The sequence below is a fragment of the Somniosus microcephalus genome, chromosome 33, assembly GCF_052327205.1.
Source record: "Somniosus microcephalus isolate GS21.2 chromosome 33, FLI_Smic_1.0, whole genome shotgun sequence".
In the NCBI taxonomy this organism is placed as follows: Eukaryota; Metazoa; Chordata; class Chondrichthyes; order Squaliformes; family Somniosidae; genus Somniosus; species Somniosus microcephalus.
The window spans coordinates 19,148,345-19,165,148 of NC_141019.1; the positions used below are offsets into that span (position 1 = coordinate 19,148,345).

Below are 16,804 nucleotides of genomic sequence, written 5' to 3' on the forward strand. Positions count from 1 at the left end.
GGTTTCAGGTTTCTCCTCACCATTGTATTGTGTATTGGAATGTATGGAATGTGTTGTGTGTAGGGCTCCGCCCATACCTGGCCTCTATGTAAGCCAGCTCAGTCTGGCCTCACAGCCAGTACTGCAGAGCTCCAGGGAAGATACCTCTCTTCACTGCGTGTTATCTTCTAAGTTAATAAAAGCCTTGTTTTGTTTCGCTAACATCGAGTCTCGGGATTATTGAGGCACATCATTGGCCACATTCAAACATCTTCAGATAGGGGGTTAGTTTCCAGGTGGTGGATGGGGAAAAAAATTGGGGCGGATTTTAGAGACTAGGGAACAGGCCCACCCGTAATTTCTGCCATATCGTCCACCTCGATGAATCTAAAATTTTCATTGGCTGAGAAAGAGTTCCATCAGTAATGATTAAAGAAATCCAGTCAAGGTTTAGTTTTGGATTCTTATTGGAAGCCAAACACTTGACCAACGCCAGTTACTTTTTGGGCCATTCTAGATTGGCAGTAAATAGTAGGACACAGCCGATAACCAACTCCCGCTCAAAAATTTTTACCAAGCAACTTACAAAACTACATTCATTCCTTGGTACAAATACCTAGGGGGAAAAATTCGGTTGCTTTGCGCCTCCCGTTTAACGTGAAATTCTGCGGGAGGTTAGCGGCAGCGGTAACCGTTAGCACCCCGCGGCGCTGCGCCTCCGGCGTTGACGTCATCGCTGTGCGCAGCGCCCCGGCCGCGATCTTTGGTAGCGCTCCCTGACTTACCACCGGACTCTATGTCCGACGGGGTCAGGGGGGCCTACCTGCGGCCGGGGCGTCGCTAATTAAAGGCGAGGTGCTAGGCGGCCATTTTTGTTGCTGGCTGCCTGCCAACACCTGCCCCTGTTGCCGTCCCCAGCCTCCTCTGAAGCCCCCGGCTGCGTTCCGTGAGCCCGGCACTTCTCTTGAGTGCCGGGCTCTTTTGCCAGCACTCCGATCCCTGGTGGCCCAGCTGGGCCCTGAGTCGCGCTGCGCTAGGCCCCTCCCGTTTAATAAGGGGAGGAAGGCCTGCGGTACCACGGCACGTAGTGCCGCGATATTCCCTCGCAGTGTCCCAAGAGGGAGGCAGGATGCTTCCAGTAGCACCCCGGCCAAGTTAGCGCCCTAAAGGGGGCGCGACTCAATTTTTCCCCCCTAGAGTGCAATATTGTGGGGGGGGAGGTGGAATTGCTCAGAAAAACACTAGAATCTTCGCAAAGGCACTTACCATGTTGCGACACACAGCGACCAAAGATTCTTAACCCCTCAGTCTGAAAAGGATTGCTAAAAAACCGAGCGAAGTTTGAAAGCTCCCACATGGAGATCAGGCCCGTTGAAAGTGGTTGAACAACTTGCAGTTAGAATGAGAAAAAAACGCAGCATTCCCAGGGTATTGATTTACCCAAGGGGGAAAAACATCAACTTAGGCCGAAGAGAGGGAGACAGTGTTGAATCAATGGGGACCTGATGTCTTCCCTGGCTCCACCAAGTCTGGTAAGTGCTACTTTATCAACCTTTGCTCTCTTCACATATAACTGTTTTAGCTTCTGTCATTAAGCATTGTACACTATGCATTGAAATAGCTTATATGCAAATCCTTCACAGCACATTGGCCCAGAAATTCGGGTCGGAGGCTTCCTGTGGGTACAAGCCCCCGACCTGCACTTACCTAGCGCGTCGGCTGTTGTGCTGTGGGCCCGCATGGGATTCCGATCCGGAGCCTGCTCCAGCTGCCGGCGCGCAGTGCTTGCGTATCCCAGGGGCGCAGTTAGTTCAATGCGTCCCCTGGGATCACGTGGGCCATGGAGAGCCAATGGTAGCAGGGAATGCCCATTCATAAGTTTGACAGGAAGAGCTGTCAAAACTTATAAATACTATAAGCCCCAAAACATCGCTAAATCTTCAAATAATTTTTTTTTTAAATCACATTTTTTAAATAAACTATAAATTGCATGAAATAACTATTTTAAACAATAATTTAAATTTTTGAAAAAAATAATTTTATTTTCTAACGGGGCTAAAAATAAACTTACCTTGCTTTAAAGTATTTAAAAATAATAAACCTGTGGAAAAAATGTTTTAATTTTAATTAATTCACCACTTACCTTGTAAAAAGCAGGCCTTGCGCCTGCTTTTTAAATGTGTAACTTCTGGAGACTTACCCTCCCGGGAAAACCTGTAAAAAAAACGTAAGTTCGATGCGCACGCGCAGCCTCTCCCGCGCACGCGTTCGACCTCTGAACCCCTTCTTTCAGGGGAATGGAAGTGCCGGTTTCCCGCGCATGCGCAGTGCATGCAGGACACCGGCACTTCCATTGGGCTTACAGGTGAGTACCCCGTGCGTATTCACCCGTGGAGACCCAAAGTTCTGGGCCATTATGTTTTTATTCCGCAAATAGCTTTTTTTCATAAGTCCAACATCTTCAATGTCCAAAGTTCTTCCAAATCAGCCTCAGTTTAGCCACTGAATTAAGCAAAATCATGTCCTCTTTATTGCCACAGGTGATTCTTTCATATCGGTAGCCTCAGGGGTCAACTCAAGGGGACACCACTGTGGTCTCGCAAGAAGAGGAGTCAGCTCACCACAGTGTAGCTTTTGCGACGAAAGACTACATTGAAAACCGAGGCGCTAATGAAGTCTACCTGGGGATCTCACTCTTGAGTATACTGTCAGGCAGTTGGAGGATACCTGTTGCATGCAGTTATTTGTCTCAAAGCCAACCAACTCGAAAGGCGTATCACCCAAGTCATAGACGCTGATCCTTCAATATCTCTTTACAATCCCAGAGAGATGATTTAACTCCACTTCTCAAAAAACTAGACAAGCTTGCGGAAGCTATGCAGTGTATCCAACCACAAGCATAGTGGCATAAGCACACCGTAAAGCGCTCTCCAATATCACGGTTACGATTAGCACGACAGGTTATCTCTCTGGTCAATGTGCACAAAAGGAAAGAAAGAAGAAAGACTTGCATTTCTATAGCGCCTGTCACAACCGCAGGACGTCCCAAAGCGCTTCACAACCAATGAAGTACTTTTTGAAGTGTAGTCACTGTTGTAATGCAGCAAACTCGGCAGCCAATTTGCGCACAGCAAGCTCCCACAAACAACAATTAAATATTTGACCAGATAATCTATTTTAGTGATGTTGGTTGAGGGATAAATATTGGCCAGGACACTGGGGAGAACTCACCTACTCTTCTTCCAATAGCGGCCGTGGGATCTTTTACATCCACTGGAGAGGGGAGACGGGGCCTCGGTTTAACGCCTCATCCGAAAGACGGTGCCTCCGACAGTGCAGCACTCCCTCAGCACTGCACTGGGAGTGTCAGCCTGGATTTTGTGCTCGAGTCTCTGGAGTGGGGCTTGAACCCACGACCTGGTGTCTCAGAGGCGAGGCCGCTGCCCACTGAATCACAACGGCTGACAACTTGGCTTTTAAAATACAGCCTTGAGGTCACCTAGCCTTGACTTCTTAATATACCTTGGCTGTGACGTTAAAGTTGGTGCGTCAACGTGGGGTCAGATCACCAGTCTGACTCCCCACTGCGCTGGGAACCCGAACGTGAATCCCGTCCCATCTCCGGCTTGCAGCCAGGCGTTTCGAACCCAGACCGCGGATCCCTGGCTCGGTTGTAAACACGGGCCCGGAATCTCAACGGAGCTGTTCCTAGGGTTGCCAACTCTGGTGAGACATTGTCCTGGAAGTTTCCTCACGTGACCTCCAACCATTCTGCCCAGTCAAACAACCTTTTTTTCCCCCCATCTCCGGTATTTTTATAACTAACAAACAAAAGTGTTTTTAAAAAAATGAAAAAATGCGCCATTTTTTTAACGCCCCGATGCCTTTTCTCCCGGGTTTTGCTCGTGGCTTCCTGGAGGCTCCAGGGCAATCCTGGAGGGTTGGCAACCCGACCCGCTCTGCCGACGTGACTTCGTCGGGGGTGCGGCGAAGGTTCGCGTTGACACGCTCACCATCGAAGTCTCTGGAGATGTTACAGCAGCGGTGTTACCATCGCCGAATCCCCCACCATCAACATCCTGGGGGTCACCATTGACCAGAAACTTAACTGGACCAGCCACATAAATACTGTGGCAACAAGAGCAGGTCAGAGGCTGGGTATTCTGTGGCGAGTGTCTCACCTCCTGACTCCCCAAAGCCTTTCCACCATCTACAAGGCACAAGTAAGGAGTGTGATGGAATACTCTCCACTGGCCTGGATGAGTGCAGCTCCAACAACACTCAAGAAGCTCGACACCATCCAGGACAAAGCAGCCCGCTTGATTGTCACCCCATCCACCACCTTAAACATTCACTCCCTCCACCACCGGCGCACCGTGGCTGCAGTGTGTACCATCTACAAGATGCACTGCAGCAACTCACCAAGGCTTCTTTGGCAGCACCTCCCAAACCCGCGACCTCTACCACCTAGGAGGACAAGGGCAGCAGGCACATGGGAACACCACCACCTCCAAGTTCCCCTCCAAGTCACACACCGTCCTGACTTGGAAGTATATCGGCCGTTCCTTCATCGTCGCTGGGTCAAAATCCTGGAACTCCCTCCCTAACAGCACTGTGGGAGTACCTTCACCACACGGACTGCAGTGGTTCAAGAAGGCGGCTCACCACCACCTTCTCAAGGGCAACTAGGGATGGGCAATAAATGCTGGCCTTGCCAGCGACGCCCACATCCCATAAACAAATTTTTAAACAGGCAGAGCGGGTTCGGGTTGTCAACACTCCAGGATTGCCCTGGAGTCTCCGGGAATTAACGATGACTCGTCGGGACGCTGCTCCGAGGAAATTCCGGGGCACGATGGGCTTTACTCTTGCAGCAAGCTCAGCGCCGATTCACTCTCAGTTCACTGCGCCCAGTGTAAACGCACCCTTAGTGTGTCACGTCATCGCTCTCAACATCACAATGCAATGCCATCTGATTTCTGATTGTTTTTTTGGCAACGTGCTATCAGGAAACATACAATACCCTGATACATCATATCAGTTTATTTTCAACACTGTGAAATATTGCAGTACGTTCTGATAATGTCAGTGCACAGTGGTGCATTGCTGCTTCCAAGAGGTGTGGACCTTCCAGTAATCAAACAATAGGACTGGGAAGCAGCTGGAGATAGCACGCAAAGCCCGACCAGAGCACTTCCTGTTATTACTGTATCTCTTGTCTCTTAATCACCAAGCATCTGTTTCCTGTTTTAATTCGCAATAAACCATCCACCTCTGTAGCCGACTTCACCTGCAGAGAGATTTGGCCCGTGGATTTGGAGGGGGATTTGAACTCATTCCCAGTCAGGTTAGGTTGAATACAAGGCACGTCTAGAAGGCGCTTTGTGAGATAAAGGGCTCGGCTGCGGCGGGGGGGGGGCGGGTGGAATTGATCTGAAGAATAAGTTTTGACTGTGTTAAGGATTTTAGTTCATGTACGAACATGGTCGGAGGGAGGAAGTCCATAGGTGAAAGAAAGAACTCGCACCTTTTATGTCCTCAGACTGTCTCTGTTACAGCTGTACAGAGCTCTGGTTAGATCCCATCTGGAGCACTGTGTTCAGTTCAGGGCCCCGTACCTCAGGAAGAATAAATTGGCCTTGGAGGGGGGCAGCGCAGATTCACCAGAATGATACTGGGGCTAAAAGGGTGAAATTATGAGGACAGGTTCCACAGACGAGGCTTGTATTCCCTCGAGTATAGAAGATTAAGGGGTGAGCTAATTGAGGTGTTTAAGATGATTAAAGGAGTTGATAAGGTAGAGAGAGAGGAACTTTTTCCTCTGGTGGGGGGAGTCCAGAACAAGGGGGCATAACCTTAAAATTAGAGCCAGGCCGTTCAGGGGTGATGTCAGGAAGCACTTCTTCACACAAAGGGGAGTGGAAATCTGGAACTCTCTCCCCCAAAAAGCTGTTGAGGCTGGCGGGGGAGGGGGGGGGTCAATTGAAAATTTCAAAACTGAGATTGATAGATTTTTGTTGGGTAAGGGTATTAAGGGTTACGGAGCCAAGGCAGTTGATGAGGTTAAGATGCAGATCAGCCATGATCTAATTGAGTGGCTCGAGGGGCTGGATGGCCTCCTCCTGTTCCTATGTTCCTTCCTATGTGCAAAGTTCTCCACATCCATTGGGTAACTTTTTGAGGTGTAGTCACTGTTCTTACTTAGCCAAGCACAGCGGCCAATTTGCGCACAGCACATGAGTTAACATCTTCCGGGCCTCACGGTGGTGGTGCTGGCCGGGGGGTGGGGGGGGGCGTGGGGAAGACGAATTGCCACCCACTTTGCAACGCACAACCCCGATTCCCACATCAAATTAAAATCAGGGCAAAAAGCCAAAGTATCCAGGGAACCAAGGATGCAATATTGAAAAGATCCTTTGAAGATGAGAGATCATCACCTCCCCTCACGCTCTTGAACTACATGACACTTGTCTGCTGAAAATTGAGTAAGACTGCCGGGTTTCTGACCTAGAGGTTAAGGAACATGGGTGGAACAGTGTAGAGCAAGCTTTACTCTGTATCTAACCCGTGCTGTACCTGCCCTGGGAGTGTTTGATGGGACAGTGTAGAGGGAGCTTTACTCTGTATCTAACCCGTGCTGTACCTGCCCTGGGAGTGTTTGATGGGACAGTGTAGAGGGAGCTTTACTCTGTATCTAACCCATGCTGTACCTGCCCTGGGAGTGTTTGATGGGACAGTGTAGAGGGAGCTTTACTCTGTATCTAACCCGTGCTGTACCTGCCCTGGGAGTGTTTGATGGGGACAGTGTAGAGGGAGTTTTACTCTGTATCTAACCCATGCTGTACCTGCCCTGGGAGTGTTTGATGGGACAGTGTAGAGGGAGCTTTATTCTTTATCTAACCCGTGCTGTACCTGCCCTGGGAGTGTTTGATGGGGACAGTGTAGAGGGAGTTTTACTCTGTATCTAACCCGTGCTGTACCTGCCCTGGGAGTGTTTGATGGGACAGTGTAGAGGGAGCTTTACTCTGTATCTAACCCATGCTGTACCTGCCCTGGGAGTGTTTGATGGGACAGTGTAGAGGGAGCTTTACTCTGTATCTAAACCGTGCTGTACCTGTCCTGGGAGTGTTTGATGGGACAGTGTAGAGGGAGCTTTATTCTCTATCTAACCCGTGCTGTACCTGCCCTGGGAGTGTTTGATGGGATAGTGTAGAGGGAGCTTTACTCTGTATCTCACCCGTGCTGTACCTGCCCTGGGAGTGTTTGATGGGACAGCGTAGAGGGAGCTTTACTCTGTATCTAACCCATGCTGTACCTGCCCTGGGAGTGTTTGATGGGACAGCGTAGAGGGAGCTTTACTCTGTATCTAACCCATGCTGTACCTGCCCTGGGAGTGTTTGATGGGACAGTGTAGAGGGAGCTTTACTCTGTATCTAACCTGTGCTGTACCTGCCCTGGGAGTGTTTGATGGGACAGTGTAGAGGGAGCATTACTCTGTACCTAACCCGAGCTGTACCTGTCCTGGGAGTGTTTGATGGGGACAGTGTAGAGGGAGCTTTACTCTGTATCTAACCCGTGCTGTACCTGCCCTGGGAGTGTTTGATGGGACAGTGTAGAGGGAGCTTTACTCTGTATCTAACCCATGCTGTACCTGCCCTGGGAGTGTTTGATGGGACAGTGTGGAGGGAGCTTTGCTGTGTATCTAACCCGTGCTGTACCTGCCCTGGGAGTGTTTGATGGGACAGTGTAGAGGGAGCTTTACTCTGTATCTAACCCGTGCTGTACCTGCGCTGGGAGTGTTTGATGGGACAGTGTAGAGGGAGCTTTACTCTGTATCTAAAGCGTGCTGTACCTGCGCTGGGAGTGCTTGATGGGACAGTGTAGAGGGAGCTTTACTCTGTATCTAACCCGTGCTGTACCTGCCCTGGGAGTGTTTGATGGGACAGTGTAGAGGGAGCTTTACTCTGTATCTAACGCGTGCTGTACCTGCCCTGGGAGTGTTTGATGGGACAGTGTAGAGGGAGCTTTACTCTGTATCTAACCCGTGCTGTACCTGCGCTGGGAGTGTTTGATGGGACAGTGTAGAGGGAGCTTTACTCTGTATCTAAAGCGTGCTGTACCTGCGCTGGGGGTGCTTGATGGGACAGTGTAGAGGGAGCTTTACTCTGTATCTAACCCGTGCTGTACCTGCCCTGGGAGTGTTTGATGGGACAGTGTAGAGGGAGCTTTACTCTGTATCTAACGCGTGCTGCACCTACCCTGGGAGTGCTTGATGGGACAGTGTAGAGGGAGCTTTACTCTGTATCTAACCCAAGCTGTACCTGCCCTGGGAGTGTTTGATGGGAGAGTGTAGAGGGAGCTTTACTCTGTATCTAACCCGTGCTGTACCTGCCCTGGGAGTGCTTGATGGGACAGTGTAGAGTGAGTTTTACTCTCTATCTAGCCCATGCTGTATCTGCCCCTGGGAGTGTTTGATGGGACAGTGTAGAGGGAGCTTTACTCTGTACCTAACCCGTGCTATACCTGTTCTTGGAGTGTTTGATAGGACAGTGTAGAGGGAGCTTTACTCTGTATCTAACCCCATGCTGTACCTGCCCTGGGAGTGTTTGATAGGACAGTGTAGAGGGAGCTTTACTCTGTATCTAACCCGTGCAGTACCTGCCCTGGGAGTGTTTGATCGGACAGTGCAGAGGGAGCTTTACTCTGTATCTAACCCGTGCTGTACCTATCCTGGGAGTGTTTGATGTGACAGTGTAGACGGAGCTTTACTCTGTATCTTACCTGTGCTGTACCTGCCCTGGGAGTGTTTGACGGGACAGTGTATAGGGAGCTTTACTCTGTATCTAACCCGTACTGTACCTGCCCTGGGAGTGTTTGATGGGACAGTGTAGAGGGAGCTTTACTCTGTATCTAACCCGTGCTGCACCTGCCCTGGGAGTGTTTGATGGGGCAGTGTAGAGGGAGCTTTACTCTGTATCTAACCCCTGCTGTACCTGCCCTGGGAGTGTTTGAAGGGACAATGTAGAGCTAGCTTTACTCTGTATTTAATCCGTGCTGTACCTGCCCTGGGAGTGTTTGATGGGACAGTGTGGAGCGAGCTTTACTCTGTACCTAGCCCGTGCTGTACCCTGCCCTGGGAGTGTTTGATGGGACAGTGTAGAGGGAGCTTTACTCTGTATCTAACCCCGTGCTGTACCTGCCCTGGGAGTGCTTGATGGGACAGTGTAGAGGGAGCTTTACTCTGTATCTAACCCGTGCTGTACCTGCCCTGGGAGTGTTTGATGGGACAGTGTAGAGGGAGCTTTACTCTGTATCTAACCCGTGCTGTACCTGCCCTGGGAGTGTTTGATGGGGACAGTGTAGAGGGAGTTTTACTCTGTATCTAACCCATGCTGTACCTGCCCTGGGAGTGTTTGATGGGACAGTGTAGAGGGAGCTTTATTCTTTATCTAACCCGTGCTGTACCTGCCCTGGGAGTGTTTGATGGGGACAGTGTAGAGGGAGTTTTACTCTGTATCTAACCCGTGCTGTACCTGCCCTGGGAGTGTTTGATGGGACAGTGTAGAGGGAGCTTTACTCTGTATCTAACCCATGCTGTACCTGCCCTGGGAGTGTTTGATGGGACAGTGTAGAGGGAGCTTTACTCTGTATCTAAACCGTGCTGTACCTGTCCTGGGAGTGTTTGATGGGACAGTGTAGAGGGAGCTTTATTCTCTATCTAACCCGTGCTGTACCTGCCCTGGGAGTGTTTGATGGGATAGTGTAGAGGGAGCTTTACTCTGTATCTCACCCGTGCTGTACCTGCCCTGGGAGTGTTTGATGGGACAGCGTAGAGGGAGCTTTACTCTGTATCTAACCCATGCTGTACCTGCCCTGGGAGTGTTTGATGGGACAGCGTAGAGGGAGCTTTACTCTGTATCTAACCCATGCTGTACCTGCCCTGGGAGTGTTTGATGGGACAGTGTAGAGGGAGCTTTACTCTGTATCTAACCTGTGCTGTACCTGCCCTGGGAGTGTTTGATGGGACAGTGTAGAGGGAGCATTACTCTGTACCTAACCCGAGCTGTACCTGTCCTGGGAGTGTTTGATGGGGACAGTGTAGAGGGAGCTTTACTCTGTATCTAACCCGTGCTGTACCTGCCCTGGGAGTGTTTGATGGGACAGTGTAGAGGGAGCTTTACTCTGTATCTAACCCATGCTGTACCTGCCCTGGGAGTGTTTGATGGGACAGTGTGGAGGGAGCTTTGCTGTGTATCTAACCCGTGCTGTACCTGCCCTGGGAGTGTTTGATGGGACAGTGTAGAGGGAGCTTTACTCTGTATCTAACCCGTGCTGTACCTGCGCTGGGAGTGTTTGATGGGACAGTGTAGAGGGAGCTTTACTCTGTATCTAAAGCGTGCTGTACCTGCGCTGGGAGTGCTTGATGGGACAGTGTAGAGGGAGCTTTACTCTGTATCTAACCCGTGCTGTACCTGCCCTGGGAGTGTTTGATGGGACAGTGTAGAGGGAGCTTTACTCTGTATCTAACGCGTGCTGTACCTGCCCTGGGAGTGTTTGATGGGACAGTGTAGAGGGAGCTTTACTCTGTATCTAACCCGTGCTGTACCTGCGCTGGGAGTGTTTGATGGGACAGTGTAGAGGGAGCTTTACTCTGTATCTAAAGCGTGCTGTACCTGCGCTGGGGGTGCTTGATGGGACAGTGTAGAGGGAGCTTTACTCTGTATCTAACCCGTGCTGTACCTGCCCTGGGAGTGTTTGATGGGACAGTGTAGAGGGAGCTTTACTCTGTATCTAACGCGTGCTGCACCTACCCTGGGAGTGCTTGATGGGACAGTGTAGAGGGAGCTTTACTCTGTATCTAACCCAAGCTGTACCTGCCCTGGGAGTGTTTGATGGGAGAGTGTAGAGGGAGCTTTACTCTGTATCTAACCCGTGCTGTACCTGCCCTGGGAGTGCTTGATGGGACAGTGTAGAGTGAGTTTTACTCTCTATCTAGCCCATGCTGTATCTGCCCCTGGGAGTGTTTGATGGGACAGTGTAGAGGGAGCTTTACTCTGTACCTAACCCGTGCTATACCTGTTCTTGGAGTGTTTGATAGGACAGTGTAGAGGGAGCTTTACTCTGTATCTAACCCCATGCTGTACCTGCCCTGGGAGTGTTTGATAGGACAGTGTAGAGGGAGCTTTACTCTGTATCTAACCCGTGCAGTACCTGCCCTGGGAGTGTTTGATCGGACAGTGCAGAGGGAGCTTTACTCTGTATCTAACCCGTGCTGTACCTATCCTGGGAGTGTTTGATGTGACAGTGTAGACGGAGCTTTACTCTGTATCTTACCTGTGCTGTACCTGCCCTGGGAGTGTTTGACGGGACAGTGTATAGGGAGCTTTACTCTGTATCTAACCCGTACTGTACCTGCCCTGGGAGTGTTTGATGGGACAGTGTAGAGGGAGCTTTACTCTGTATCTAACCCGTGCTGCACCTGCCCTGGGAGTGTTTGATGGGGCAGTGTAGAGGGAGCTTTACTCTGTATCTAACCCCTGCTGTACCTGCCCTGGGAGTGTTTGAAGGGACAATGTAGAGCTAGCTTTACTCTGTATTTAATCCGTGCTGTACCTGCCCTGGGAGTGTTTGATGGGACAGTGTGGAGCGAGCTTTACTCTGTACCTAGCCCGTGCTGTACCCTGCCCTGGGAGTGTTTGATGGGACAGTGTAGAGGGAGCTTTACTCTGTATCTAACCCCGTGCTGTACCTGCCCTGGGAGTGCTTGATGGGACAGTGTAGAGGGAGCTTTACTCTGTATCTAACCCGTGCTGTACCTGCCCTGGGAGTGTTTGATGGGATAGTGTAGAGGGAGCCTTACTCTGTATCTAACCCGTGCTGTACCTGCCCTGGGAGTGTTTGATGGGACAGTGTAGAGGGAGCTTTACTCTGTATCTAACCCCGTGCTGTACCTGCCCTGGGAGTGCTTGATGGGACAATGTTGAGGGAGCTTTACTCTGTATCTAACCTATGCTATACCTGCCCTGGGAGTGTTTGATGGGACACTGTAGAGGGAGCTTTACTCTGTATCTAACCCATGCTGTACCTGCCGTGGGAGTGTTTGATGGGACAGTGTAGAGGGAGCTTTACTCTGTATCTAACCCCGTGCTGTACCTGCCCTGGGAGTGCTTGATGGGACAATGTAGAGGGAGCTTTACTCTGTATCTAACCTATGCTGTACCTGCCCTGGGAGTGTTTGATGGGACACTGTAGAGGGAGCTTTACTCTGTATCTAACCCGTGCTGTACCTGCCCTGGGAGTGTTTGATGGGACAGTGTAGAGTGAGCTTTACTCTGTGTCTAACCCATGCTGTACCTGCCCTAGGAGTGTTTGATGGGACAGTGTAGAGGGAGCTTTACTCTGTATCTAACCCGTGCTGTACCTGCCCTGGGAGTGTTTGATGGGACAGTGCAGACCATATACAGCAGGCACCTCAAAGCACTGGAGAGGTACCACCAACGCTGCCCCCACAAGATCCTGCAAATCCATTGGCAGGATAGGCACAGCAACGTCAGTGTTCTCGCTCAGGCCAACATCCCCAGCACCGAAGCTCTGACCACGCTCAATCAGCTCCGATGGATGGGTCACATCGTCCGCATGCCCGATACGAGACTCCCAAAACAAGTGCTCTACTCGGAGCTCCAGCACGGCAAGAGAGCCCCAGGTGGGCAGAGGAAACGCTTCAAGGACACTCTCAAAGCCTCCTTGAAAAAGTGTAACATCCCCACCGACACCTGGGAATCCCTGGCCCAAGACCGCACAAAGTGGAGGAGAAGCATCCGGGAAGGCACCGAACACCTCGAGCCTCTTCGCCGGGAGCAAGCGGAAGCCAAGCGCAAACAGCGGAAGGAGCGCACGTCAACCCAAGCACCCCACCCACCCACCCCTTCAACCACCGTCTGCCCCACCTGTGACAGAGACTGTAGGTCCCGCATTGGACTCATCAGTCACCTGAGAACTCATTTTTAATGTGGAAGCAAGTCATCCTCGGTTCTGAGGGATGCCTAAGAAGTAGAGGAAGTTTTACTGTGGATCTAAACCATGTTGTACCTGACCTGGGATTGTTTGATGCTGGGAGTAGGAACAAAAAGTAGGAAAATGTTCCATTTCCCATCATTAACACCCTTCATTTTGATAAACTCAAATTTGCACCAATTTTTTTAACCAAATATTTGCTTCTCGATTGTGGCTCTACACATTCACTCAGTTTTTCATCAGATATGAACCTTGTGCTTGTAGAAAGGTGTGTGAAGGTGGATAGCCTTTGACCTGCAGAGAAGGGTATCTTTGGTTCTCAGAATTACTGTGAACCTTTGAGAATGATGTCATGGTCTGTTTCAGACATCCTTGGGGGTGGGCGGGGGATGTATAGGAGAAAGGCGAAAGATTCCTGCTTGATTTTGTTAAAAACTACCTTTGAAAGCAGTCAAAAAAACACGTCTCTCCTTTATGTTCCAGGTCTCCAATGGCGACGATAGCACTTCTTATCTCCGTGCTGCCAGCACTGGTCTGTTCACTACCCCTTGTAAAAGGTAATGTTCAAAGCCAGTCGTCCCCAACTGATCAATACATCTCCATCTTTAGTTCTCTTTCTTGGCAGATTTTTGTGTTCATTAAAGTCAAAGGAGGGAAATGAAATGTTTCTACTTAGTGCTTTGATTATTTCCACCATACCCCCTTCAATGGGGCAATGACAACTGTGGTGCTTTCACTTCTCAACAGACTCACGGCCAGGAATTTCCTTAAGCTGCTCCCACACCGCCGACGTAGCGCACTGGAGTTGCGGAGAAAATTTCCAGCGAATTGCGGCGGCAAAGTGGGAACAGCTCCGAGGAAATTGCCGCCCGCAGTTTCTCTGTCTCTTACAAGTCCAGCCAACAGCTCCCACTTCTCACCTTTACTAGCTCCACCCTCAGCCCTCCTTCATTTCTTGAGGTTCTTGGCCTCCTCTGATCTCAAACGAAACTCTGGCACCTCCTCCATGGCCACAGCTGCCTCAAAAGAAGTTCAATTTCCTCTTTTGTGCCAAATATTCCTTTCCCCCTCAGCAAGTGTTAACTCTTTACGAAGCCCAAAGGTATCCAAGACCTGAACACTGCTCTTATATCTGTAGAGGCTCCTCTCTCGTACAATCCTGAACAGGATACAAGAAAAACCATGTCACCCGATAGGCCATTCTTCTCTCACTTCTAGCCTCCAACCACTCTCTCTTCCTCCATTGCATCTTTACTTGTCTCTTTCTACTTTTTTCAATACTACTACAGCATCTTACAGCACAGGAGGCCATCATACTTGTGCTGGCTCTTTGGAAGAGCTGTCCCATTAGTCTCACGCCCCCGCTCTTTCCCCATAGCCCTGCAGAACCTTCCTTTTTATATCCAATTTCACAGAATCACAGAAATCACAGAAACCCCACAGTGCAGATAGAGGCCATTTCGGCCCATCGAGCCTGCACCGACACATATCCCACCCGATCCCCGTAACCCCATGTATTTAATCCCCCTAACACTAAGGGTCAATTTATCATAGCCAATCATCCTAACCCGCACATCTTTGGACTGTGGGAGGAAACCGGAGCACCCGGAGGAAACCCACGCAAACACGGGGAGAATGTGCAAACTCCACACAGACAGTCACCCGAGGCCGGATTCGAACCCGGCTCCCTGGCGCTGTGAGGCAACAGTGCTAACCACTATGCCACCGTGCTTCATTTAGAAAGTTACTGTTGAATCTGCTTCCACCGCCCTTTCACGCCAGATCATAACAAACTTTTTTTTTTAATTCTCTCATCTCCTTTCTTTTGCCAATTATCTTAAATCCACGTCCCCTGGTCTCCCGAACTTGCTTCTCTTAGGGGGGAAAATCGGCTCATGCCCCCTTTGGGGCGCTAACTTCACCGGGGCACTACTTTTAGCGCCACGAAAAGTTAGCGCCCCTGCGCCGGAAATTAAATGGTAGCGCCCCAAGCATAAGGCGGGGCGCTACTGGAAGTGCTCCCCCTCCCTCTTGGGGCGCTACCATTCAATATCGCACGCCGCGCCGCGGTACTACAGGCCTCCCTCCCTTCATTAAAGGGGAGGGGCCTAGCGCAGCGTGCACCTGCTGGACCACCGGGGAGCAGGGTGCCAGGAAAAGAGCCCGGCACTCAAGAGGAGCGCCAGACTGAGCGATCGCGGCCAGCACCCCGCAGGAGGAGACCAGAGGGGGCAGATGCTGGCAGGCGGCCCAAAACAAAATGGCCGCCCGGCACCTGCCCTTTAATTTGCGCCGCCCCGGCCGCAAAAACGCCCCCCTGACACAGCGTCCGGCGGTAGGTCAGGGGGCGCGAGCCAAGTTTGCGGCCGGGTGCAAGCGGGGCGCTGCGCACAGTGATGGCGTCATCGGCAGAGGCGCAGCGCTGCGGGGCGCTACCGGCTACCGCCACCACTAACCTCCCGCTGAATTTTGTGGGAGGCGTTAGCGGCGACGTGCCCGGGCGCCAGGGGCAAAGCAACCCAATTTTTCCCCCTTACTCTTCCTAAGCTGCAAGTACACCAATCCTACACATCCCAACATTCTGTGATAAAATCAAGACTCATCAACCCTCTTAGTTGAACTCATTCCTTCTTAGGACCTCAAAACTGTGGAACTGCTTACATCTCTATTACAATATACAAGCTTTTAAAACACGAACTTGGGGTCAATAACCCTGACTTCTCATTTTACCTCACCGTCTCTCTTAGACTTACACTCCTACACATAATTACACAGGCTTCACAAACAGGAATTGAGTGATAGTATAATGCAATTTCCCTTAACAGGTACAAACATCACTGAGTGTGTTTGTGAAGGTGAAGATTGCACAGGAGACCGGTGCTTTGGCAAATGGTGCTTTCAGACACTCAGCATCAATAATGGACATCGGGTCTATCAGAGAGGCTGCTTAAATGTGTATAATGATATGCGGTGCTTCCAAACGCAAACCCTAGAGAAGACGACACAGTGCTGCAGTGGTACCCTCTGCAATGCCAATCTCACCCTGCCACCCACTCCAGGTACGTCAATGCGTTGGCTACGCAGGTCAATATTTGATTTTGCTTGCAGAAGTAGAAATCACAGAATAACTTTTTAAAATATGCGTAGGATTGTGTCTCAGTAGAGGCAGTGGCCTCGATTTTTATGGTGGGGGTGCTGGTGGTGGCGGGAAGGGTGCGGGGAAGCCCCGTAGCGGTCGGTGAGCGTGAAGGCCCTGCCAATTCCGCCGGACAGCCGGTCAGATTGACTAGCTGACTGGTGGATGGGAGCGGACATTTGGCCACAGCCCGGTAACCAGTGGCAACAGTCCCTGGCAGTCAGTGGGTGGAGGCGATTCGCTCGAATCGCGTTGTCTGGGGAGGCCCAAGGACTCCTTGAAGGGCCAAGGTTGGGTGGGGGGTGGGAGCTGGGGGTGGGTGGGGTGGGTGGGGGGGGAAAGGGAGCACTCCTGCTCCTCCTGGCCCACAAGGAGTTCAAAGAGTGGGAAAGTTTTAAAATTTACCTGGGCCTCTTCTGGCCAGTCGGCTCCTTCCGCCTTGGCGCTGTTGCCGGGCAACAGACAACGTGGGACTACCCCTACGTAGACTTTAAAATTATGTCACGGTGGTGATGACATCATCGGGACGTGACTTTTGCATGTTAAGTAGGCCCCTGCCTGCCTTTAGCGGGAGCCTTGTCCAGGGCCTGAGTCACTACTGTTAATATTATGGTGGCTGGGAGGGCAGCGGTTTGGGGCAGGATCTCGAATTTGATGATTTTAACTCCTCGCCCG

The 16,804-nt window shown here is 50.9% G+C and overlaps 1 protein-coding gene across 4 annotated transcripts in view; it reads left to right on the plus strand.

Moving 5' to 3' along the window:
- The window catches only part of LOC147096985 (activin receptor type-1-like), a 184,864-nt gene that overhangs the window by 66,622 nt on the left and 101,438 nt on the right, over positions 1-16,804 (plus strand). For all 4 annotated transcript variants that reach the window (XM_085972694.1, XM_085972691.1, XM_085972693.1 and 1 more), the window contains exons 3-4: positions 13,477-13,550; positions 15,819-16,052. In XM_085972694.1, coding sequence (XP_085828820.1) covers positions 13,477-13,550; positions 15,819-16,052 — 308 coding nt within the window. The remainder of the gene's footprint in view (positions 1-13,476; positions 13,551-15,818; positions 16,053-16,804) is intronic.